The sequence below is a fragment of the Rhipicephalus sanguineus genome, chromosome 2 (assembly GCF_013339695.2).
Source record: "Rhipicephalus sanguineus isolate Rsan-2018 chromosome 2, BIME_Rsan_1.4, whole genome shotgun sequence".
NCBI lineage: Eukaryota > Metazoa > Arthropoda > Arachnida > Ixodida > Ixodidae > Rhipicephalus > Rhipicephalus sanguineus.
In genome coordinates this window covers 231,174,868-231,201,929 of record NC_051177.1, presented here as the reverse complement: position 1 = coordinate 231,201,929, position 27,062 = coordinate 231,174,868, and the positions used below count along the sequence as shown (strand labels likewise).

Below are 27,062 nucleotides of genomic sequence, written 5' to 3'. Positions count from 1 at the left end.
AAGCAAGCCAAGGCTCTGCTTTCCGTAACTTATGATCTCAGTACACTCATTTGGCTGCTGTTTTTACCCATTTTCATGGAACAGATATATGATATGAACATTGCGTGCGAAACACAAAGAAACGCTTGCTTATACACTTGTGAGATCTGACATTGTACTTGTGGCTGCTTTGAATGCATTAGCAAAGTTTCAAGCAGTGGCACCTGTAGCTGCGTATCGGGGTGGCTGAAACTGATTTATTTACTGTGGCATAAACCACGCCCATAACAATCTCAATTGATGCACGGTTTTGCATCTAAAGCTTGCAATATTTTAGTGCTGGCATTCATCCATCCACTACCTCTGAATTGTTAGCTTTTTGTATGAAGATGTGCTGTGCAGAACATAAAACATATATTAGTTTTTATTACTTTTTTCCAGTATCTTGCAGATGTCCATGGGTTGCCGGGGCCCATGATTGTTTGGAGCTCGGCAACAAAGCTTACTTTTTGTGCTGAGGACGAGCGTGTTACCCTGAAAGATGACTGCACGCTTGAAAAGACACTTTTCTTGTGTTTGACCTTACATTACATAAAGGATGTAACCTACCCATCTGCTTTCGCCCAAACATTGGGACTAATTCAAAGTTTGCTGCACAAGGAAGAGAGTTTTCCACATTCCTGGGCAAGCAGTAAACTGCTGAAGATTCTCGACAAGCTCAAGGACAACGCCTAACTTATGTTCTTTTTTGTGCAGTTTTATTTCGTTTGTGTGTTTTTTGTTACATTGTTAGGCTGGGTAGATAAGGCTGCTGGCTAGCTGAATTTTCACAAACTTTAGAGACATTTAAGTTTGTTTTATGTGCATGGCACGTTTCAATGCTCTTTCTTTTGAGGATACCTGAGTAGCAGGTACACTAGCATTGGAATCTAAGGCAGACATCATGTGCAATAATGTGTGTATGTGTGTGTGTTCATATATACATATTCATTGTTCATTTTGTAGGTTTCCTCGGAGTATAACATACACAGTCATCGTATTATTTCTGATGCATGTACTATGAAAAATCCTATTTATTAGGGCATTATATTAGCATATCACTTGTCGTTCATGCACAGCTGATAACCATGTTTTTAGAAAAGCTGCGTCCTCAAACTTCAGGCCCACTAATATAGAGGGTATCTACTTTAGTCATACATATGTGATAAATCATAGTACCTACGTGCACTACACAGCTCATGGTATAGAACAGAATTTTTTTCACTGTGTATTCTACTCATATATTGCAAATTAAGTGCCAGAAACAGGCAGGAAGCACACCTCAACCCTTCGTCTGTTTCCAAGGCTACATATATGGCGTCGATCAAGGCCAACTTACTTGCAATACTTCTTTGTTACTCTAGTCAATTCTGCGTTATCTTATTGTGTTTAAGTAATTATAATTGAAGACATTTAGGTAGCTCCTGCCATTCATGTGGTGCAATTTTCCATGTATGTATTGACCTGCACTCTGCAAGAAAGTGGAGTTTTTTCTACGTATAGGCGTGCTGAAGCTCAAGCTAGGTCATTATCAATTAATTCTCGTCAGATGAGAAGGCCTGAAACCCCTAAAGCGTAGAAAAACAACGATCGTTCTGTTCAATTATTTGATCACCTCTTTCGCAGTTGTTTTTTTAACCTTGTTTCTGTAAAAGTGTAAGAATCACTTATTAGTTTACAAACGCTGTACAGTAAACTCTCACTTGTACGAACGTCGGTGTAACGAATATTTCAGAATAACGAACTTTTAGAAAATCCCCGGCGATTTTCTTATGCATTCTATGCAAGAATCTTTCAGTTAAACGAATTTCAGAATAGTGAATTTTTCAGTTGAATGAACTTGATCCGCGGACTCAGGCTCATTTTTTAAATCAATTCAACGAAGTTTTGTGCACTGCAGCACTGGCATAGCCGATGCGAGCCGCCACTAAATCGCCCATCCATCGGCGGCGGTGCAACACAGCTGGACGCTGACAGTGGTGCTTCATTTTAGGACTATGTGCAGTGTGACAGTGATCATGTCACTTGTGCAGAACTATCTGATTTGGAAATTGTTTCGAGTGTTCGTCCGGAACCAGAAGAAGAAGAGTGCGACGAGGAAGTCGTAACGGCTGAGGCAGGTTCAAATCCTGTAACTCTAGCCGAGGCGGTACAGTATGTTAGAAAGTTGCGAGACTTCGTGTCTCAGCAACAAGCTGTGCCAGAGGCAGTGCACAGAAACGTAGACTCTCTGGAAAGCTTTGTCTCTTCTTGCTCTTTAAGGGCACCAGTCCAAATGAAAATTACAGATTTCTTTTCAAAATCAATTGCATTTCACACTTTTGACTCTAATGTCTGCTGTGCCCAATGCTGTTCCATATTCTAGTGAATATTCAGTTTAGTGAACTTTCAGTTAAGTGAACTATTTCCTTGGGTCCCTTGAAGTTCACTCAATTGAGAGTTCACTGTATTGGTGTATACATTGTTGCACAGTTTTGTTCGTAATTGAAAATAAAATATCTCGAACTACAAAAGTGTGCACTGTGTGTTCAGGCTTACTGACTGTGCAAATAGAGGTAAGTCATGCTGTTTGGAAAAAAAAAACTAGTTAAGTTATGCAAAATATTTATAGCTGTTACTGTCTAGAGAAGGACACAGGTGACTTGTGAGATCACAGGGCCAGTGATAAGATGCATGATTAAAGCATTGCAGAATGCATCAATCCATGCACGCAGATGATGGTACCGAGAGTTGCATAGCAATTGTGGTCATTACTGATAGAGAAACTGGTTAGGAATTTCAACTGAAGAGTTTTTAATGCATAAACTATATGTCAGAATGATACATCCATTACAGTGCTGCATTACTGAACTTGTAGACTGTTCATAAAGAAAATTTTTACTGATAACCGATAGGCCACTGACTGCAGTTTGGGACACAACTGCGAGGAAAGTGCACACGTTCAAGGCCAAATTGCTAAGGTAGCTTGCTAGAAAATAACAAGTGGACTGTCCCCTTCTTTGTTTCGAAAGGATACATTCATGAGATCCAGTTAGCTTAATCTGATCCAATAGCAGCTTTCAAATCCATTTCAGGGAAACTACTGCCCAGATCCTTTAGGGGGCCATTATGTGCACAGGTGCTGAAGTGGAACACGTGCAGGTTGAGAATTGAGCAATAAGGAATATGGCATATATATTAGGGTGATTTCATTTTTACATTCATTATTTTGTTCACACAATGCCCTATTACTCCAACAACAGAGCATGTAGGTGAAAAACCCTTACGATGCATCCTATTGTGTATGTATTGACGTGTGTGCTCTGCAGGCGAGAAAGACAATGGCGACATCAATGAACATCAATGCCTAGTGGGTCTTTGGGATTTTGCCGAAGACATCATGTTTGTCCTTCATGATGAACCGGCAGTGCAACCACACATGGACATTGGAAAGAAGGCACACAACAGAGTGCTGTGTTTCGTGTACCTTTCCCCTGTCAGTGTATGGTTGTGCTGATGGTTCATCATGAAGGACAACCAACTAGCCCAAGTTTCAATCTTGTTAGACATGTTTGCGCCTGCCATTTTTTGTGTCAACAAGCTGTCCTACTCTTGTAGAACTTTTCACTGTCTTGTGTTTGCGTTGTACCGTGACAATGTTCTCTATATTTTCTCTCATGGCTCTGCATCTCATTGTTCTGCTCAGTGTGCAGCTCTGCAGCAGCATAACATGTTCCTTCATTCACTTAATGCACTAAATAATGGCATGGGTACTTGAAGAAACGGCACAAAATATAACAACAATTAACGTTGCGAGATGAAACACCTAAGTGCCCCAGTTCTACAGTAATGGGTGAAGGGAAGGGCTTGGAGCACAGAGTGGAAATAAGGGACCCATGCATACATAAATAAGTGCCAGTCTGGCACAGTGATGGATTTGGACACAATGCCTAACTTACTGCAAATATATGTCTCAACACTGCAAGGGAAAGGTCATGTTTTGAAATGATGCCAGAAAAAGAACAAATACATTTCAGGTCTCAACTTTTAGTCAAGGACAAATCTACTACTTATACGAATACCCTTCATGTGGCACGATGTCTGACAGGTGGTGTGCCGTGGTAACTGCCATGGAAGTGGGCTGCATGTAAAGGATAATATCGAAGAATAGATCGCTGGGCAAGTTGGTAATTCATGACTGCAAAGAACTGCGAGAAATAAACTGCCACAAGGAAGACGCTTGTCCGTGCGTCTCTCCTTGTGCCAGTTGATTTCGCACAGTTCTTCGTAAAAAAGAATAATAGCTGCACATTTAGACGTGTATGTCTGCATGCTTATATGAGCGCTATATGAGCTGCTAATTCTAAAAAAAAGCTGCAACACTTGTGCTGGAACTACTACAGAATGTTTTTGTGTATAGCTAGTGTTGGTACTGGCAATAAATCTTGAATTCTCAAGCACAGTTTGTATTAGCTGCTGTACTAGCCAAAGCTAAGGATGTTGCATGACAGCTGATATTTAAATAAAGGTGCTCGTAAAGCTACATGGTATGGAACAGGGGCGTAGCGAAGGGGGTTATGGGGGGGGGGGGGCAACCCAAAATTTTCAATTTTGCTTGCGTATATATACACACAGACAAGCAAATGAATGCACAAACATACATAAAGCATGATTGACTCCCCACCCCCCACCCCGAAAAAAAATTTCTGGCTACGCCCCTGGTATCGAACATGAGGGAGGTTGACTGGGACACGTAAAGCTCAACATTTATGGGTGTGCTATTAGTGTGAAAGCATACTTTTTATTTGCCGCTGTTATTTGCAATTATGACAATTATTGAGTATAAGAATTGTTCCTCTATATCTACTATTTAGTATTATACGCTTACATGTCGTGTCCCATGATCAGAATCAAGCAGGATGCTACTGACAGCACATTTTTAAGACAGGTGAATATTTATTCCTAGAAGTCAAGATTACTGCCCGAGTTCAGCCGCTTTCAGCATTTTGCTAGTTTATACATTAAAGCGTCGTTACGCTCAAAGCATACTCGACTGGATGACGTCGAGTGAAGTAATACTGGCCCTTGTCGCTCCGATCACACCTCGTAGCCAAGGAAAGAATCACTTTCACTCGTCGACAACGGGTGGAATACGAAAACAACCTTCAACCTGCCATGTTCCCCAACACAGGGCCTCCACCAGATCGTTCTTCGGCGCTGATATGCGGTCAACTGAGGCATCTTGTAGAGCTTAACGTTCATGAACCTTCAAGGTGCAAAACAAGTGCATATTTAATTTGGGGCTGTTATTTAGATTTAACAGCGCCCATTAAATATTAAAATGTTTCAAGTTAATCTTTGCATTATTCAGTATAATTGCTCACATGATCCTTCTGAATCCTTCAGGCCACTTCTGACTTTTGAAGAAATAGCATGGTTTTATCCTTGAAAGCTGGATCATATTGTGACTTCATTCGATTTCAAGCATTGCTAGCTTCTTTTGATGCGACGCTTGGCAGGAAACATATGTTCTAACGGGTGATGCAAGCGATTTCATCCGTGCTCTTTCCGCGCCAGTCATGCACTACGTTTCATCGTTTGTGGAAGCCAAGGGGGCATCACTTCCAACTGTCAACAACGAACGAACCACGAGAACGACCAATCTCCGACCCGCCCTCCTCCCCAGCATGACAATTCCACGGCATCGCTCGTCATTGCCGTCAGCATCGAGCTCGAGAGACTGCATTCTTTTTCTGCGAAGGCTCGTTGTTCTTTCGACTCAACAACAACGTTTCGTTATCGTCTATACTATACTCGGGAGAGAAATGAGCGCGCCCGTTCTGAAAGCTGGTCCGTCGCCCCGTACGCGCTGCCCTACACCAAACCCATCTGTTGCGCGAATAAGCGATTATGTGTTTTAATCCGATTCCCTGAGATGAACCTCTACACAATACTGTCCGTATAAACGCACCGACAACAACGCGATGCTCGCGAAAGATGTGGGAGACGGTACTTCGCCGAGTGGAGATGAGATCAGCTGACTTCCACCGCCTGTACTGCGTCAAACATCGCAGAAAACTTTTCTTTGGCGGCTGGTTGCACATCAGGGCACGTTCGGCTGCTGTATGATGCCGGCAAATGGAAGTGCACTCGGAAACGCATCGTTCATTGTTCACCTCTGTCTCCGTGCGGGATGCGCAAGCCGTCGGACGAGAAACATAATTCCACACACAAACTGACTATGACTGCCCGCGTGGGTTCGCTTAAGATCGTGCACTCGTATACACACGCATTATACGCGAACGATGCCTCTCATATATGCAAAATTATAGCGTTGTAACCGATCATAAAATCGTCCAAGATAACGTGAAGTGCATATATAAAGCCGCGGAAGTCCACCCAGATTCTGTGGTGCGGTGGCGTAGTGGTTACAGTGTCTGCTTGTCACGCGGTTGGCCTGGGTTCAAATCCCCGTGGTGGAGTGTGTGTGTTTATTCATGGTTTGTAACTCTCTGTGCAGTGTTCTTGTGATGTCTAAGTGCATATTTATAAGTTGGAAGGCTGAAAAGAGCAAAAGAAAAAAAAAGAACACTGCAGGACCAACTACAATCTAGTAGAATTTCTTTTTTTTTCTAGAAATTTGCGAAAAGTACCACATATATTTCGACCGCATATTGAGCCGTATATAAGCCGGACAGATTTGACCTGAAATACCGCTTAACCGAATCGATGGTATGCGTTACTTTAAGCGTTCACTTTTAAACGGCCTTCTGGCAACGAGGTGGCCTCGCATATGGAAGAGCCGCATAAACTTAGGCCGCATAGGAAAGAGCCGCTTAGCCAGGGGCCGCATAAAAGAGCCGTATAAGTAGGCCGCTTGAAGAGCCATTTATAATCGTCGAAAATTTGACCTACTTTCCGCCTTATATGCGTTGTTTTAAGCGGTCGTTTGCCAGGAGTGTACTGCTTACTTGCATACTAATGCTACGTATTATATGCAGATGCGTTGTGTCCAAATAAATTTGGGGACATCAATCACTGGAATGAAGGCATGAAGTTCTGGCCAGCTGTTCAGGAACACCGTACCGTTTACTACCTTTTGAAGACGAAAGCTTGTAATCTTGAAGGCGTGAATACCATCAAAATAATTAAACCTTAATACACGTTGAACGTGGCAAAGCACGCTGCTTGCTTGTGCTTGAAAGCACTACCTTGCACTACATTTTCGTCAAATAGACGCTGAAAGGTATCAAGTGCAACCCCACACAAAGCTTGCGTCTGCCTTCAACCCAGCAGCGTGTCACGCAAATTAGGTTCGTAAAATGGTGCCGCGTCGCTCAAGCGGCAACTGCAAACTTTGCTCGTAAGGGCACAACAAAGGAAACTTGGGCTACTCGGTGATAGTTCATTTTTTATAGCTGACAGCGCTAAAGGGACGAGGACACAGTATGAAGAAGGCGACGACGCGAGCGCTGACTCACAACTAAAGTTTATTTAAAGGAACGGCACGAATAAATATAGTACAAAAGCCAACCACGCCTCATATTACAATACAAAAGCTAATCACGCACGGTCGCGAGCGCTGCTGCGACAGACATCACAAGACGGCTCGTAAACTTGGTGAGCTCGTTGGTGGCGTGCTCACTTGGTAAGCGATTCAGTGAAGCACATCATTGGTGAAGTAGCCACTGACCGCACGAAAACCGCTTCGGTCCCTGGAGCGGCCGCATTGCCTTAAACCAGCCTTTTGTTGAGTTACGCGACATCGGGTGCAAAGGAGTTAGCTGCTGGCCTTACTTCGTGTAGCATTTCGAGTTGTTGCTATCGCATTCATTGCTTCGCCCATGCGGCGAGAGTGTGATTTTTAGGGGCATCGAGCGACACTCTTCCAATCTTCCAGTCCACCCTGTCTAGCGCCGGTGAGAGTTGTCCGATGACCCCGCTAAAAATTGAAAAAATATCAGCTGCATGAAATGGGGTAAGCTATAGATAGAGTGGACATTAAAGAGGCTGTCTACCACTCGGAAATTCTCTTTAATTTGGTGGAAATGAGAAGATCGTTTGTCAAATCGGTGGCAACGAGCGTGCTTTTGTCTAGTAAAACAGGAATTATATATTTTTTTTAATTTCGCTCTGAAAGTCGTGAAAGTATGACCGCTTGCGTCACTCGACGGCAGTGCGGTTCAATCTATTGGTAGGAGCAAGAAACCCCCGCAGGTAGGCTTATCTTGCTTAAAAACAAATATGCATAGCTGAGAATTGCATTTTATACGCTTTCGTTAGCTTTCCTTGGCGTGAGAGAGTTTCTTTAGGTTTTTTTTTTTTTTTTTCTCGAGCGTCGAAGGAGGTGGCGCTGCCGGCACCGCGTTCGCCTGCTGCCTACGGCGGAGAAACGCGAGCCACGCGAGCACGGCGTCCGGCGCCACTTGGGAGGAAAAAAACAACTTGGGCGAATAGAAGCGCGACTGACTTCACGGAAATTTGGAACCATGACCATCAGTTCTCCTTCGTAAAAGTGTGTGCCAGTATTCATCGGCGCTAAAGTCACTTCGCGACAGGGTCAGCCCCATGGGTTCTACACTGAAGATTTTGCCTTCAGGTTCCGCTTCACCAAGGCGTCCGTGTTTGCTGTTGTGAAGAAGTACCTGGAAAAAACACGAGTGAAGCAGGCGACAGCGCTGCTTCCTTCTAGAAGAAGACGATCAAAAACAGATTTGAAGCTCGCGCAGCGAATGCGATAAAAAAAAGGGGGGGGGGAGTCGGGCTCGCGCAGAAGAGAGCTGGTTAGAACGCCGGCAAGACTAGGCGAGGGAGCGTACTGCGAACCCGCAACCACGCGCGATGTTCTGAAGGCCGGGCTCCTGTTTTCGAGCAGTTGAAGTCCTCGAGCCATGGCGTGACCCAACGCGAGTCCCGGGAGAGCCGGTTGCTGACTGTTTCATGTGCTTTTGCTTTGAACAATGACTGGTTATGCTTTCCTGCATTGCACGAGATGGGTGTGCGCACTCACCTGAGCCTCTCCGTTATCGGCGAGTAGCTCCTGCAAGCGCAGCTTAAGCCTTCCTCGTGCTGCGCCGAAGTATGTATCCTGCTGACGCAGCGCCGAGTGCGCGTGTGCCATGGTACGGACAACTTGGACCAAGCGGCAGCGGTCAGCTAGCCGGGCTTTCAACTCCACGTTGGACGGCATTGATCACTGCACCTAAAAGATGTCCACAGGGGGCGAGTGCTTCCCTTCACACAACCGCGAGCGAAGGGGCAATTTACAGACACGCAGCAGCGTAAAACTTAAAAAAGTCACAGTTTCGCCGCAAGGGCGAAGCAATGAATGCGATAGCAAGAAATTAATGCTATACGAAGTGAGGCTCGCCAATGGATACTGTCAGTTTGAACACCGCTCCTGTTGCAAAGGCGGCCGAAGCAGCGAAGGAAACTAGCGTGCTTCAAGTGTCGAGCTGTGACACTTGATAGTTCGCGCTCATCTTCTGTTTGTTCGTTTAGCGGCGTCCCTTGAGCTCGAGTGACTTTCGTACGCTCCATAACATGAGCGCGGACATCACGGTGAAAGCTTGAAACATTACTCTTCCCCTCACCACGAGAAAACCGCGCGAGCAGACAGCGGAGAGGCAAGGGTCTCCCTGCGCAAATATAACAAGAAGCGAGCTCGCTGACGACTTTTAAATGCGCCCGTCGCGCTGCTAGCGCCATCTCGCTGGTAATGAAGAAACGCTTATTATCGCTTGCCGTCTCTGAGTCCGTCCAGCGGTAGAGGGTGTGTATATAACGCTCGCCGTTAGCTACGTGGGGTGGATAGCGCCACTCGCTGCGGAACAAGAGGTCCCTGGTTCGATTCCGCGCTTCGGGGGCATTTTTCTGAATTATTTTTCTTTGGGCCTGTTATATATATATACATACTTATACATATACGGTGCATGACGGCGGCGACGGCGACGGCAAAATCCAGCCGAGACTGTCCATATAATTGCTATCGCAATAATACTGTGTACAGAAGTGGGTCGCCTCGTCCGCTGCTGCTTTGAGCTGTAAGGCGCGGACTGTATAGGTATGGGTACAAACCAAGGAGGTTTAAAAAAAATTTCTGGAGTGGAGGCGGGGCGCCGCCGCTGAAGCCGACGACCGCCATATTGCTCCACGCAGAAAACGTGTGGGTCGTCGCTTGAGCCCGCGCGGAAGTTCCACAGATGGCGAATTTCTCCACCCTTTTGGTGACAAGCGAGTGTTGTGGATGTATCACTTTTTGGACTGCGATCCACTCGATAACCACATTTACAATTTGTCGAAGATTGCCAAGCTGTACATAAAAATTGCAGGCCTGCGCGGAGCGCGCAGCACAGTCACAGAGAAAGCTGGAAGAGCGGCCTTTCTAGAGCCCGTTCTAAACTCTCTTGAGGAAACTAATACAGGTACACTTGCAAGCTACCCACTACGCCGCAAATCATAATTTTTGTGAAGTAGGGAAGCAATCACTATGCCATTATTCGTCTTTCTGCGGATAAGCGAGGTACCCGCTACACATCTGTAACGCATTATGTGAACTTTGTTGATGCTGCCTGTGGCTGACAGGGGCGTAGCCAGGGGGTTGGGGGAATTCAAACCCCCCCCCCCCCCCCGAAATTTTTCAGTTTTGCTTGCGTATATATACACGCGCACAAACAAACGCACGCACGAACATACACAAAGTATGGTTGAACCCCCCCCCCCCCCGAAAAAAATTTCTGGCTACGCTCCTGGTGGCTGATGACGATCAAGAATTATGGCTGAGCCTTTTGTAATGGATTTAAAGCATTTAACGACCCGGTCACTCGTTGCGCAATTAGCATTGTGTGACGCCTGGTCGTTATTTTACTCTTCTGACACATATACATTACACATTTAACGTGATTCCTTGCCCGACATGACGCCTGTAAGGATGTCTTTGCAAAGGAGTTCCAGTCACTAGCGTGGCTCTCTGGCAGAATACTCAACTGTCACGCGTAGGACCCGGATTCAAATCCCACCTGCGCCTGTTTATTTTTATTTGATTTTTCTTATTTCGCGCGATAGTAGTTACGGACACCGGCGGCGGACACCCCACTGCCCTTGTGATCTGATAACAGCTTTCGCTGTGAAATCAGGCTTCACCACATTTCAAAAGAAATCAACCGGAAAAAAATTCGGCAGATCCCACGCTTTCTGGGGATCTGTTTCATGCGAAGCAGTCAGCACGTACTTCTATGCTGTATTTTATGGCTTTGAGCCAAGCGTTACGAGGTGGATCAACGTGTTTTTGTAAGTGTAGTAGCTGTTTGCACATCGTGGGCTTACCAGGCACGTCGACAACACTGGCGTTTAAAGGGTAACTTTATGGTGAAATGTAACGCCAGCCCTCACGTTAGAGTACATAATGTCCGTATTACGGAAACTAAGTGCACATTATGGTGTAACCATGTGGATATGATACGTAACTTTCGTTAATGTATTCCTCTGGGGTCGAGCAATGCTTCAATATAGCTGAAACATAGAAATACAAATGTAATGTTTATTACACTGCTATAAAAGCGGAGCCAACACTGGGACCACAGACGTTAATCTCATATGATGTCTGTATAGTAGGAGTACATGCGTAATGTGCATTGCTTTCTTGCAAAATTAGATAGCCAGCACCTCAACCACACTTGACGTTGCACCGCCATTACACCTGCGTAGGCTGTTTTTCCAAACCAGTCTATATACCTGACGTGCCTCTGTGGCAGAATGCTTGATTGCCACGCAGAATGCTTGGGTTCGATTCCTGCTGTGATCCTAATATTTATTCTTTCCATTCGTCAGGTCAACGCTGCTGATGTCGGTTTTGCTTAACGCTCTCGCATTTAAGTTACTAATGTCTTTTTTTTTTTCGCCGTTCCTAGGTAGATATAAACTGTCAATCACCTGTGGCGCGTAACCGTACACCGCGGCCAGTGCTAAACGGCTATGTGCCACACGTGTTTGGAGGAAAGGGTTTGACGACGTACGCGACAGGATTTTCCCGTATTTATGTCATGATCCGATAGCCATGTTTGTCAAATCCTCTACCCTCGCATGCCGATTTTGGTTTACACCAAGTTAAGGAGGCGATCATGAAAGTACCCAGGCGTAGGTGGCTAGGTAGATAGACTTGTAGATAGAAACGCTGAATGTGCCAAAGGTTCGCTAAGAAATGCTTCGCATTTAAAACTCCCAGAGCGGAGTAAGAACGCTGCTGACAAGGACTGTTATTTTTAAAAAATTGTGGACGAGCGTAAACAAGAGCTGCTGCAACTGGTCAACTGCTCTGCTTTTCCATCTTTTCTTTTGCTGTGTTTAGTTTTTAAGGGCGCGTGTTTCATACGGTTAGTTTCATTACTGTCTGCATTATGATGCATTTTGAAGTTATTTTGGATTTGTTGCTTTATCGATTCACGTAAAACCACATTGTATATTCTTCTTTTTTCTTTTGAAATTGTATAAAAGCCGGGGATGAATAAAATTTTATGTACCATTTATTAACTCCACCATGTGCTTGATTTCGGGAATGCTGGCAGCGAATTCTACGTGTTATCAGGCGCGCTTCACCCTATGTATTATGGCGTAAAAAGCTGCCTTCTTAATCTTGCAGGACAAAAAAAATTCCGCCAAATAAGTGACACTTAACTATCCAGTTCTCATGCTGAAATGCCCCCGCGGAAGCTCACAATTACGCTGCCCGCGCACAAGCTGCGCTGCCTCTTGCCTGGAGCAAAATGGCTGCCAACCGGTTTCCCAGGCGTCAACCGCTCGCGTGGGTGCGCATAGGGGACCTCCACTCCAGAAGTTTTTTTTTTTTTTTTTAAACCTCCTTGGTACAAACACACTGGCGGCGCGGCGCTTTCACGAGCGCCGCTCACCGCTCGCGAGACGCCGCTTTTACCTCTTCCTCCCGCGGAGCGTCATCGTTTCTCTCCTGGCAACCGAATCACTCCCCAAAGCTATTTTTCGCCGCTGCTGCGCAAGCAAACCACCAATCAGCGTTTACTTTTCCTCTTCTTCCTCCTCACACGGGCCTTGTCATAGCATCCGGACATTGTTAAAAAATGGCCGACAAATTTTCACACGAAGTATTTTTTATTTCCTAGACTGCATTGCAATCAAACATTTTCAAAGACAACCTGATGGATTTTCTCAATTAACTAGCATCCTCTCTCACGTGTGCATTGAGTAGGTGACCCATAAAATGATCAGTCGCAGGGAACCATGGGATGCGGCGGCTTCCGGTTCGACACACCACGCCATTGAGCAGCGGCACACACGAGTTTTTCTTTTCGCTCCGTCCCAGGGTTACCAGATTGGGCTATTAATAGCCAAATTGGGCTACTGTTTGTTCGAGTTGGCGTCGAATTTTTCTCTTTGGCTATGTGGCTATTTTTGGGCTACATTGCTATCGACTAGGCAAGAATTCCAAAAAGCTACAAAATGTAGATAATTTTAGTATCGGGACCCCAAACGGCTTACGCACGCACGTTCTTGCGCTCGTCTGTACCTCCTGACTTACAAGTGCCGGGGACTCCCAGCAGCTGCACCCATGGAGAATACAAAGGAAAGCAGGAGCGTGCGTACGCGATCCTCTGTGGGTCCCCAGGACTCAAGTAACTCTAATGCACCTTGTCAACAAAGGCCCCCTGGCCGCCGCCATAAGCCCCTTTGGGCCGTTGTTAACATGCCTGACCCCCCAAAAATGCAGTACCGAGGCGCGATGTCAGCTTTTGTACTCCTGTGCAGAAGCCAAGAAAGGTGGTGATCGTTCTCTTTGTTAAAAAGCTCTATACAAAGAACGCCAAGGCTTACATGCGCATGCCGCTAATAGGTCCCGTCATCAAAACATTCCAGTGTGTTGAACGATCCCAGCACCTGGAGACGTAGCCCAAGAAAGGGCTTCACGTGTCGTCAGTTTGAAACCATGTTGATCGCTCACGTTTTCTCTAGACTTTCTTGACTTCTACTACCGTAAAATGCCGAGCAATCACCCCCCCCCCCCTTTCCCCCCTCCACTCAGTGAAAGATAATAAGAAAGATGTGGAGGGGGCCCTCTTGCTCATTCCCAGACCAAAATTCAAGATAACAGCGAAAGTGCCTCTAAGTAGAATGCACACCTGTGTTTCTTATGAAATGCTTTCTTGAATACGCGTGCATTTACAGTTTTTACTGAATCGGAGGTTGTCTGTCTGAGATTTCACGTGTTCTGACAAGGGTGGAAAAACGTTCTTCAATGCGACCCCGAGACATCACACTGTACAAGTACTAAGAAATCGTGCACATATCTAAAGACTCTCAGGAACCGCTGCTGCAGGATTATGTGGCGGAGAACAGGTTGAAAAAAAAAACGTCGAGAGGGAGAGAAAGGAGGGGGGGGTGAGGTTGGCGCTTGGTCAGTCATTGGCGCATATTTTCAAGTCTCCCAAAAAGGGGAAGTGGGCACATGATTGTGAAAGCTAGCAGATCGCGTGACACGTGGGGAGCGCCCATCCGAAGGTGCAGGTTCAGTGACCCTGTCGGTGGCAGTTTGTCATTTCGTCCACTTAAATTTACTTAAATTTCGGCCACTTTCGTGCACTTAAATTTCTAGATTCTGCAGCCATCGCTCAATCATTGTGGATGGAATAGCAGAAAAAATATTACGCAATACAACGGATTCACGCATACATTTGCTGATTTTGGCTATATTTGGGCTACTTCAAATTTTCGCGTTGGGCTATGTTTTGGCTACCTCGGAGTCCAATTTGGCGGTTTGAGGCTCGCACCATCTGGTAACCCTGCAGTCCGTCCGCCGCGGTGGAGCAGTGGTTATGGTGCTCGGCTCCTGACCCGACGGTCGCAAGTTTCATCCCGGCCGCGGCGGTCGCATTTCGATGGCGGCGAAATGCTAAAGGCCCGCGTACTGTTCGATGTCAGTACACGGTAAAGAACACCAGATGGTCGAAATTTCCGGCGCCCTCCACTACGGCGCCTCTCGAGTGATATCGTGGTTTTGGACGTAAAACCCCAGATATTACTTTCCGCTCCATAAAAGAAGTCTACCTCTCCGTTGTTATGAATTGGGGTTGCGGTATCCCACCGCTTTCCTCCACTGTTAAGAAATAGGGTATAGGCCCTCGGGTGCGCAGCTCGAGATACGGAGTCGTGGTATCCCACCGCTGCCACCACTGTTATGAATGGGGGTTTCGTGTCGATGAAAGCCGGGAGGCTGGCGAGCCGATGTAGCCGAAGATTGGACTTATCGCTGAGGAGCAGGACAAGGAGGCAAAACGTTTATGAAACAGTAACAACTTTTATAGCAGGTATAGCAGGTTATAGCAGGTTATAGCAGGTTATCGCAGTTTATAGCGGTACAGAGCCTGCCAGCTCGACCAAGTCGGCGTCTCTCTTACAACGGACCAGCCTGGTCTTAAATAAGGCACCTTTGTGATGGAACCCTCCTTTTGGCCGCAGGTGTTGAGCAGCCTTTCCATCGTCCTCAGGAATGCTGCTTTCCGTAGCTGGGTAGCTTGGAAGAACGACTGGCGTCAGTCTACGGGGCCGGCTGGGCGAAGACGCCGTTTTCCGGGAATGCAGACAAAGCATGCAGGGGTTGATTCCTGCTTCCAGGTGGCAGGAGCTGGCCCTTTTCTTGGTCGCTGGGCAGACGCTGACCGCGATGCCGTGGACTTCCAACGAAGTGCGGGTGTTTATTCGTTTCCCCGTTCGGTCAGGTGCTCTGGCACAACAGCACCCCCGCCACAAGACAATGCATCCAGAGTTCGAGCTCTCAAACGCAGCTCGGATGATGCGGTGCTGGTTGACCGATGTCAACTGTGGCCGTACCGCTCTTTCCTCGAGGAGTGACCTCCATGGCTCAGCAGCGGTTCACTGGAACTGCCAAGATTCAACACAAAGCCAAACCACTCTGGCCAAATCAAGTGCCCTCCAAATGCTGATCAAATTGCCAGACCAGCATACAAGAACAAAACATTTTCCTCGAGATTACGCTAAGCTAAAATTAAAACATCACGAGCAACGTATTTCAAGAAAAATACCAAAGTGAGGACGTGCATCTAGCTAAGTGTCAGTACGTGACACTGCTAAAACCAATCAGAATTTCTTCGCGAGCGATTCTCAATGGTGACATCGGCAGATTTGTGACAATCGAAGCAGCTGGGGAAAACTCAATTTTGCCCCAAAACTACGAACAGTTCACTAAGTGCTTCCCAAATCGTGCGCCTTGGCACCGCTCGCAAGCGTTCTGGATGCTTGTCAACAAACCTCTCAGGATAAATAACACTAGCCTTTCGCTGAAACGCTTTCGCTCATTGCACTCGGCAAATGATTATTACATCAAGAAAACAAAGCGCTTCAAACTAAATACGAAGTAAAACTGGAAATCAAACTCACGCGTTTAACACAAATCAAGGAGAAACTAAAATTACACTGACGCGCATACTAACACGTAACGCAAAACCGATCAGTAGTACGTTAAACAGAGGCTTTTATCATTCAGCCTTCATCTCTATAACCACTACGAAAAGCTGTGCTCTACTCGAGCGCTAACAGCTATGTTTCTAGCTGTCGAAACAAAGGTATCTAAAACGGAGGCTTTCAACTTAGCCTACATCTCCTTTAAAACCATTCACAGCCCTTTACACTAGCGTTAACGGTAATGGCTCTAAATATTAATACAACAAACAAATAAGCAAACGAACATCTCAATGTTTGCTTCTGCAAATGAGGAGGAAATTAAAATTTACAAAAACATTGACGCATTCCTTACTCATCAGCAGACGACCAAATGTAAGCACGCAAATTAGTTACCAAAACTGGATACAAGAGAAAGTCTTGGGATCCGTCATTGTACTGTGCTTATCTCCATACGGCACCCCCTTCAGACGAACGCTGGGGAGACGCGCATTCCACCCTTTTCGAGGAGTCCGATCTCGACAAAGGAACAGGGAAGAAACCTGTCCGAAAGACTTAGTCGCGGCTACCTTTGTACCGTGGTCGCCGAACTCAGACAAACCGGCAGACCAGCGGTTTTGTCTGCCCATTGTACCCCTCCGGGCTAAGCCGTTACCCTTTCGCCACTGTGGAGAACAGCCTTTGTCGCTATTCCGGTGTACTAGAGATGGGCAAAGCGGCTCACTTGAGTGAGTGGCTCCGAACGGCTCAGCTCACTTAAGTGAACCGGCTCATTTGAACGGCTCACCGGTTCACGGTTCACCTAAATCAACGGAGGAAGGGAAAACACTAGGAGGGAGAGGAGGCAAGAAGGAGGCTGGCCTCCCCCTCCTGAAATTCCGCGGCGTGCGCTGGTCGCTGCTGGATGTCCTCTCCCCCCCCCCCCTCGCTTATGCACCCCTCTGCAAAATGTTCTGGAGACGCAATTCAGTGCCACGTGCTTCCGCGTGACTCGGGAAGCCTAGATATGCTCCCTACCGTAGGGGGGTACTTGCTCGGGATTTTACGGTACACTAAAACCAGGACGTAAACTACGTTCATCTGTTGGTCTTCGACAAGTTGCACCAGCTCACGATGAACTGCCACGTGCACCGCACACAGCTGAAGCCAGGGCTTTACACACAGCGAGCAAGTAGCGCGAGTCTGCCCGCAGCGGCCAACACTCGTCGGCCAGTAAACGAAAGTGAAACCAATGACGAAACTTCCGTGCACGCCTCTGGATAACAACATGGAGCGGCCGGTGGGCACCGCGGAGGAAGCCGAAGGCGAGGATGCTGCGACTACGTTGATTGTCCCTTCTCAAATGTTGTTGGCTGCGACCATGGCGCGACTGTTGTGAGCAAGGACGAAAGGGCAGTTGCTTTCTGTCATCCCCAATAGGTGGCGTAAAAGCCAGCGTAGCGTACCTCTCTCAAGGAACGCGAACTCGAACGAAGCGGCTCGACCGGTTCAACGAACAACACCTAGTGGCGTTGGTTCAACACGGCTCACTGAGCGAGAGAGAGCCGGCTACCGACAATGCACTACTGTACCGCCCGGCTCATGCGCTCACCGGCTCACCGCTCATCCCGGCTCTCTGAGCAGATCGGTTCAGCACGGCTCACTGAACGAGCGAGAACCGGCTTTCCCCCTTTCCCAAAGAACCGCCGCTCACTTTGACTGAGCCGCGGATCACCCGCTCTTTAAAAAACATGGCTGATCCCTCCGCCATAGGAATCGGTATAACACGAAAGTGAAACGTGTCTCCACAGAGGTTGTGCTTATCGTGTAGTGATATATGAGAGCTTCTACAATGTCTATTGGTGTTTGGCAGCTATAGCACCGTTTGACGTCGATACACCCATGTTGACGCCTAGTGGCATGTCTCTATCGCGACGACTAACGCCCATGATCATGATTAAACCGCTGTGGTAGCTGAAGTTGTGAACATATATTTGGAATCAGCGAATCTTGAATCGCGCGTAAAGATGACATCAACAAGCTCATAATCAACACTGGTACCCGATATGCACTTCTTCAAAACGTTGTCAATTAAGGAGAGAAGCAGCACGGTGTGCGCTTACTAGTAATGGGTTACCGACGCCTGTGTTCATGCATGCACTAACACACTGCGCTTCCGCAACACGGGAGGCAGAGGTTCGTAGCTTGAGCCACAAGCGCGTGCGTCCTTTTGGCCTCTGTCTTGCTCCACCAAGGCACGACATTCGCCCGTCGAAATTGCTTCCTTTTTGCAACGCGTATTGCAGCAGTTATGTTAGTCGGGGCTCTCGCAATCGAAGCAGCCGGCGGCGGAGAAACCCCGTTGGTGCACGTGGAACTTGCACTAATCCGATGAGACGGCGCAGGCTAACACGAAGCGAAAGCAAGGGAAAGAACGTAACTGCGTCTAGCTTCCCTCGGCGACGCCAGCGCGGCAAGTGTCCCTCGCGGGTATCGAGGCGCTTTAACCATGACCTCCGATATTACGCGCAATCTCGGAGTAAGCGCTAGTAAATGTAGATCGTTGACGCATTACTTCTTTTTACCTCTCACAGACGGCGGCACCGCCCCGCTCCGCGCGGCCTACCTACACCGCCAACAGAGAGCACCGTACGAGAGAGAATGTGTGAAAGATATAAGGCGCGTTCGTGGAGGGTCCGTCTAAAGCCCCTCCATGCGTTTTCCGCCGGCTAGGTTAAGTAGCGCCAACTCGTCCGCCCCCTCTCCCTTTACACCGGTTCCCCGCATAGCGGAAGCCGAAGTGCCGCCATGATGTTTCTGCTGCTTTTCCGGTTGATGCACCTGCCCCATGCCCGCCTGATGCCCGCCCATGCCCTCGCGACGCAGAAACACCGAGCGAAAACTCGCTCGGCGGCAGGCAGTTTACGACGAACCTTAAAACAACAACACTTGCGAAACGGAGAAGCAAATATGAGCTTTCTGGCGTGTGCACATGCGTGCGCAGAAACAAGATGGAAGGAAAAAGCGGAAGAAAGTGGCTCAAGAACTTCCTTCCGGAAGCTCCGGAAGTGGGCGTCGTCGTCGAACAATAGATGGCGGTACTTAAAAAAGCGGCAGTAGACGCGATGGAGGGGCTTTAGGTCCGTCATCTGCCACGTTGGCATAGTCGGTTGAGCGTTGGGCGCTCACCGTCGCGGCCGCAAAGTCGTGGGTTCGATTCCCAGCGCCGGATCTTTTTCTTAGTTTCTTCTTTCTCACCCGTTGGCGTCCATTTTATCAACGTCATAACCGTGACGGAAGTACTTGGTGGACCCCGGCATAAAACACTTTCGTGTTAAAAGAGCCGCTCAAAAGAGCCGGCTCGCTCCTGAGCGACCCATCTCTACGGTGTACGCGACACCTCGCTGCGCTCCTGCCCCGACTAGGTCGTGAAAAGGATGAGACCAGGTGAAGACTTCGGCGTCTGAATTTCACTGAAATTCTTTTCTTCGCGACGCGCTTCACGCCTAATCTCAGTTTCCGCAGGAGTCTCAACTTTTTCCAGCAGGAATTTTTGGAATCTCCTGCCTGACCTTTCTCTTGGTGGGACTCTTCGTGATCTGAAGCCCAGCCTTTAACTCGGCGTCTTGAGAGATGACGTCATCGTGCCTGCCCCCTTTAGTGTGCTCGACGTCAAATCTAGATCTCCGCAGCTGTCTCAACTTCCATCTTTTCTTAGCGGGCCTTCTCGATTTCTTAGGCCCAACCTGGAGCTTGGCGTCACGAGACATGACGTCATCGCGCCATCCACTTTAGTGCGCTTAACGCCACTCGTCGCTCTCGCGTTCGCCTTCACGCGTTTTCGCCAACGCCTTTTTCTGACCAAACGGCTCGCAACGCTCGTAGCATTGGCCCTCGTACTCGCAAGTACGCTGCATTCGATTTGCTTTGCCAAAGCTTGAGACTGCTCAACTAGCTGATCCTCGGGATCGCTTATTGGTGTCTGCGCTTCTGGCAGAACGATAGTTCCGACGTTTCTAGCCTAGCCGGCTCGCCTTGAGATGTCTCAATTCGTGGCGGTGTACTAATGTCGCGAGTACAACCTTTTCTTTGTCCTTCGAAGTCGGCCTTCTCATCACCATGACGCACTTCGGCGTCCTGCGCCTCGCGACGAGCTTCAGCCTCCAGCGCGTCGCGATGTTTCTCGACCTCTTGGTCCTCGCGGCGCGTCTCATCCTCACGCTCTCTCTGACGCGCTTTTCCCTCTAGCGCCTTGCTTTACGAAGTGCCTCGGCCACTTTCGCCCTTCGAAGCACCTCCGCCTCTCGCTCTTTGCGACGCTTCACGACCTCTTGGTCTCTGCGGCGCGCCTCGTCCTCCTGCGCTTTCCAACGCGCTTCATCCTCACGCGCTTTGCGGAGCGCCTCAGCCTCTTGCGCCATGCGAAGCGCTTCTTCCTCTTTCGTCTTGCGAAGCGCCTCGTCCACACGTGCTTTGAGACGGGCCTCAATTTCTAGCGCTTTGCTACGCGCTTCAGCGCTGTACCTATAGTCTCTACATTCGCAGTCAGCCGGACTTGAAGCAGCAAAGTGGCTGAACAAAGCATATTTAGCTCTATCAAAGTCATGCGCTTCCTTAGCGGATAAGCGCTCTAAAACAGATGCGACTCGGCACGGGAGCAACGCGAGAAGCCTCTCCACCAAAAGGTCTTGGCTAACACCAACCTCCTCGCAGACCTTTTCAAACTTAACGAGAAAAGACGCAATGTTCTCGCCTGTCTCGAAGATCTTGAGTTGGTACTGTGCTCGCTGCCACTTAATCGCCTCAATTTTACGATCAAGCTCTCTCATTTTAAGAGCATGCTCTCGCTCTTCGCGACGCCTCTGAGCCTGCCTCTCTTCGCGCCTTTCGCGTTCCTCTGCCTCCCGTCTTTTGCGCCTTTCGCGTTCCTCCGCTTCCTGCTTTTCGCGCCTTTCGCGTTCCTCTGCCTTCCGCTTTTTCTCGCAAATCTCCTCCCAAGTCTCGTCAGCTTCCTCGATGGTCACGTTCTCTGTCCGCATCACCTCGAGAATCGTTTCCTTCGTTTTTGCGGACCCGGCGGAAATGCCCAAGTCCTCAAAAATTTCAAGGAGATCCTGCACTAGGTACTTCTCCATCGCGATCTCGTCCCTCGTGATGCCTTTCTACAAACTTTACTCTTACTTTAAAACTAATATCGTGGTTCGAAGTGAGTAAAATGAATCAAACTCTCCTAACACCTGCCTGTGCTAGAGAGGTCTGGCGAAATGACCAGTAAACCTTGGGCACTCACCCAACCAAAGTAGCTGACCCTGGTCGAACTCGTAGCTGCCGTCGAGAGGTGTCGTGGTCGTCCTCGAGCCTCGGGCCTGCAGGGATCCGCTCCGGCTCTCCAAACGTAGGGATCAGGGTATCCCCGTGCAGCCAAACGTTGAGGTAGCGTATCCCACCAAAGCCAAACGTTGAGATCAGGGTAGCGTATCCCATCGCAGCCAAACGTTGAGATGAGGGTAGCGTACCCCAGCGCTGCCAACCACTGTTATGAATTGGGGTTGCGGTATCCCACCGCTTTCCTCCACTGTTAAAGGGGTCATGAAGCACCCCTTGGGCTGATTGAAAAAACACATCCTGCGGAAAGCTGACACGGCTATGAACTGCTCTGCCAAATATTACAGTCGTGCGCGCCGCGTAATGGCCACAAGCGGAGCGCGAAGTTGCCGTTTCCCCAGGCACCCTCTTTTCAAACAGAGGCCGGTTCTCACTCTCGTCGGTGGGCGGGGCGTCTGTCCGCTGTACGTCGCAAAGACATAGCATGCTTATTGGCCGATAGCCGACGTAAATCGAGAGCGGCGTTCGGATCAGATGCGCTTCTTGCCGCGGAATGCCGCCACTTGCCGGCGCCGCACTCGCGCAAGCGAATCACAGCGGGAGAGCGATCGCGTTTCATGACGCGCGCTGGCGTAACTTCTTTCCCCCATGCCATCCCTCCCTGTCTAGCTTTCAGTGCGCTCGTCGGCACGAGAAAAGAGAGAAAGCGCTGGGAGCGTGCGCCAAACCCCCGTAACTCCGCTGATTCTTGACGGATTCGAGAAATTTTTGCGGCAATCGATTCGGGAGGCAGTACACTCCGATACTGAGGCCATTAGATCACTACTTGGAAAAGTGGTTCATGACCCCTTTAAGAAATAGGGTATAGGCCCTGGGGTGCGCAGCTCGAGATACGGAGTCGTGGTATCCCGCCGCTGCCACCACTGTTATGAATGCGGGTTTCGTGTCGATGAAAGCCGGGAGGCTGGCGAGCCGATGTAGCCGAAGATCGGACTTATCGCTGAGGAGCAGGACAAGGAGGCAAAACGTTTATGAAACAGTAACAACGTTTATGGCAGGTATAGCAGGTTATAGCAGGTTATAGCAGGTTATCGCAGTTTATGCGGTACAGAGCCTGCCAGCTCAACCAAGTCGGCGTCTCCATTATAACGGACCAGCCTGGTCTTAAATAAGGCACCTTTGTGATGAAACCCTCCTTTTGGCCGCAGGTGTTGAGCAGCCTTTCCATCGTCCTCAGGAATGCTGCTTTCCGTAGCTGGGTAGCTTGGGAGAACGACTGGCGTCAGTCGACGGGGCCGGCTGGGCGAAGACGCCGTTTTCCGGGAATGCAGACAAAGCATGCAGGGGTTTATCCCTGCTTCCAGGTGGCAGGAGCTGGCCCTTTTCTTGGTCGCAGGGCAGACGCTGACCGCGATGCCGTTGACTTCCAACGAAGTGCAGGTGTTTATTCGTTTCCCCGTTCGGTCAGGTGCTCTGGCACAACACCGTCCACGTTTGATGATGATTTGTCTTTTGGTTAAACGTGACTGCGATGATGAAAAGCCCCGCAAGCCATGAAAGGTAAGGATATTTTTGCTGCACACCAACGATATGCAATGCTTTCCTGCTACTCGCGGGTGATGTAACTGTTTTGCTAGCAGATCAGTCGATACAGAGAACAAATTTTATTGCATAATAGGTTGCTGCAAGTGAAAAGCATCATTGATTGAATATACGAACACCGCAACGGACAAGGACAGAGGAAGGTAACAACACACAGCGCTGACTTTGTTGAAAGTCAGCGCTGTGTGTTGTGATCGGGCATGCATTCCCCGAAGGCGGAGAGAAAGGAGACGTTCCTGACGCCTGCGATTGCCAGGTGGCTGCCGCCTGGCCGGTTTACCTGCGGTGCCACGTGGCTGCCGCCTGTCCGGAGTAAAGTCTCTAGATTTTTCCTTTAAAGAACAGGGAAAAATCTAGGGACTTTAGTCCGGAGTAACCAACCACCGGGGAGGCAGCGGGTGGAGGGGGAACAAGCAGAATAAAAGAACTCCTCGAGGCCAGCCCACCTGGGGGCTACGATGAACTGCAGCTGCCTGCCCGGATTAACCGACCACCGGGGCAAGCAGCGCTTGTGGAAGGGAAACCAGCAGGACCAAACAGGTCCTCGAGGCCAGCCCACCTGGGGGCAACCATGGACTACAGCTGCCTGTCCGGATTAACCGACCACCGGGGCAAGCAGCGCTCGTGGAAGGGAAACCAGCAGGACCGAAAAGGTCGTCGAGGCCAGCCCACCTGGGGGCTACTATGGACTGCAGCTGCCTGTCCGGATTAACCGACCACCGGGGCAAGCAGCGCTCGTGGAAGGGAAACCAGCAGGACCAAAAAGGTCATCGAGGCCAGCCCACCTGCGGGCTGCCATGGACTACAGCTGCCTGTCCGGATTAACCGACCACCGGGACAAGCAGCGCTCGTGGAAGGGAAACCAGCAGGACCAAAAAGGTTGTGGAGGCCAGCCCACCTGGGGGCTACCATGGACTACAGCTGCCTGTCGGGATTAACCGACCACCGGGGCAAGCAGCGCTCATGGAAGGGAAACCAGCAGGACCAAAAAGGCACTGGCGTGAGAGTTACTGCGTCTTCGTCTGCCTATTTCTCGCTGGCATATTAAGCGCGCGGCAATATTGAACTTCCACCCTGCTAAAATTCCCTTTGGGGATCGCAGTATCTGTAAATACTTTTTCTGAGCAACTTAGTATACTGTCGTATGCGTTGCGGCAATTTCTATGTTCCCCATGATGTCCGTAGCACACTTTCCACTCCTATAATTGAACTGCGGTGCGCCGCGAGCCAGAGACATTGCTGAGAGAACACTGTCTAGTCTTCTCTTGCGTCTCACGACCCACGGAGAAATAGTAATAATAGTAATTGTTGGGGTTTAACATCCCAAAACCACAATATGCTTATGAATTTCGACCACCTGGGGTTCTTTGACGTGCGCCTAAATCTAAATAGACGGGCCTCAAGCTATTCGCCTCCATCGAAAATGCCGCCGCCAGGGCCGGGTTTCGATCCCGCGACCTTCGGGTCAGCAGTCGAGCACTTTAACCACCGTTAAATGTGCAGAAGTGAGGTGGATGCAGCAGGTCCGTAGCCACGAAATTTTTTCGGGGGCGACCCATTTGCTGAAGGCCTTGGAAAACACTTACTTTCATTTTTGATTTTCGGTAAAACAGCCCCCTCCATCAGAATTCCGCTAGCACCCCCCCCACCCCTCCTGGATACGGGCCTGGGATGAAGCACTGACTTTGGCCCAAAAATGTATTGGCTGAAATTATGTGTTAGGAGAAGGACATCCGCTTTTTTCTTTCTCCTGTCACCAGGTGAACTGAGGAGTGACGCCACCACACCAGCGCACGAGGTGGTGTGTGCTCCTCATTCACAAAAGCTTCCTACACTAGAGTTGTTTGAAAATGACCACATGTCTCTTAATGCTGGACATAGCCTTACCGAAGGCGGCCAAGCAGTGGCAAAAGCCAGCGACTAAGTATTTCGTTCGTGACGAACGAAATACTTAGTGAACACCCGAGTGCTCAAGCTAGAGTGGTTCTGAAAAAGAATCTTTCAACCAATCGTGATGCTAGGCATAGCGAAACATGCCGACTAGTGGAAATGAACATTCACGAAAGGAAAGCCTTTATCGTGCCTTTCATTGATTTCGTAAGCCTATGTTCGCTTGTTGTGAAAAGACCTTGATTAACCGAAACGAGGGGTTAGCGTGAAGTAATTGGAATGTCAAATAAAGCATTCCATAACTGTTTGCCGGTAAGCCAGCCTGAAGAGCAAAAGCAGCAGCAGCCGGATGTATCCGCCGGCAGCTGTACGACTAGCAAGCATACCAGCTAGCAGTGCAGCTAGCAGTGCGAAAAATACGAAACGCAGACGACTGCATCGCGTCAGCATATAATTGCAGTGATTTCAAATGCGTGAGCTGTTTAGGCAAATTGAAACGGCATTTGAACGCAGTTCATATTTCAAGTACGTGCCCGGCTTGTCGGCCAACCACTGTCTCATGGTTACGCAGTGGTGACCAATACAGAACAGAAGTAACCAAGAATTAATTACAATGATTTATGTAAAATCGCGAAAAACGCTTCTGAGAGAGCCGGCTGATACCCACGCCGTGCAAGATAGGGCTCGGCAAGCAGGCGCTTGCCGAGGCGCTGGCAAGGTCGAGAGCCAAGGGAATCGCTAGGCGCCCGTGCTACGCGCTTCCTCGGGTTTCATAGTAGCGGAATTTGGATACACAAGCACCACATTAACCGCAGGATCTTTTTTGTAATTAAGAAGACTCGGCTAAAATAGCGAAGACGGCAGCACTGGACTGTGCTCAGGTGATTTCTTGCATCGTTAGAGAACTACGGCTGCCTGTTTCGGAGGAATTTTGTGCATTGGACGACAGCAGTCAATATAAGGTGAAACACTGTACCTTCACGACGACCCCGATGAAGCTCGGTGCGGCTGCCACGTGCGCTATTGTAAACGCCCTGTATAAAACAAATGCTGAAAAACACCTTTCCCGTATTTTATTACTAGGTGCTCCGCAGCTGTACGCGAACTTCTCGGATGTCCGATCGCAATCAAAAAAGCCAGCTCGCGCAGCATGTGGCACAAGTGTGCCGCACGTGGCTCGCAATATCTACCCCGGAAGCGGAGAGGGGCCCCTCTGTCAGCCTCCCAGGTGTCACGCAGCATTTTCTCTCTTTTTTTTTTGTGCGGGGCGGTTTAAACGCGTGCCGCTGTCGCACGCTCAAACAAAATAACCAACTAGTTGGTGGCGAGGTTTGCTGAGAAGTCATAGCCAAAAAAAAGTAACGCAGCTTCGCACTAATGGTGTCAAGCCTGAAGGAAGTACGGAGCTGGGCGGCCTTCCTTGTTGCTCTTTAGTTTTCTCTTTCTTTCTTCCTCTCCCTTTTTCTCTCTTTCCGATTTTTTTTGTCTTTATTTCCATGTATTTCTCTCTCTTTCTGTTTTTTGCTCTTTCTATTTTTATTCCTAGTTCTTCTCTCTCTCTCTTTCTCTCCCTTTGATTGTCTTTCCACATTTCTTTATCTCTTGCTCAATCTGTATGCGCTACGCTTTACTCTTTCCTGTCCCCCTTCTCCTCCTCACTTCCCTTCCTCCCTCTCACGCTTGCTTCATCTTTGTTTCCCTCTCTCCCTCTCTTTGATTCTTTATTTTATTTTTTATTTATTTATTTCATTACCCACAGCGCCAATTGGCATTACAGTGGGGAGGGTTCACAAAAAGAGAATACAATAGAATATAATACCGCCAAA

The 27,062-nt window shown here is 48.6% G+C and overlaps 1 protein-coding gene across 3 annotated transcripts in view; it reads right to left on the bottom strand.

Moving 5' to 3' along the window:
- LOC119384163 (uncharacterized) overlaps nt 1-26,355 on the bottom strand; it is a 386,807-nt gene extending 360,452 nt beyond the window's left edge. For 2 of the 3 annotated variants that reach the window (XM_049412787.1, XM_049412788.1), the window contains exons 1-2: nt 26,213-26,355; nt 9,008-9,199 (exon numbers count right to left, since the gene is read on the bottom strand). In XM_049412787.1, the coding sequence (XP_049268744.1) occupies nt 9,008-9,187 (180 nt within the window). In that variant the 5' untranslated portion in view covers nt 9,188-9,199; nt 26,213-26,355. The remainder of the gene's footprint in view (nt 1-9,007; nt 9,200-26,212) is intronic. The other variant, XM_049412789.1, reaches the window with a different exon arrangement.
- Between the last annotated feature and the right edge of the window lie 707 nt (nt 26,356-27,062).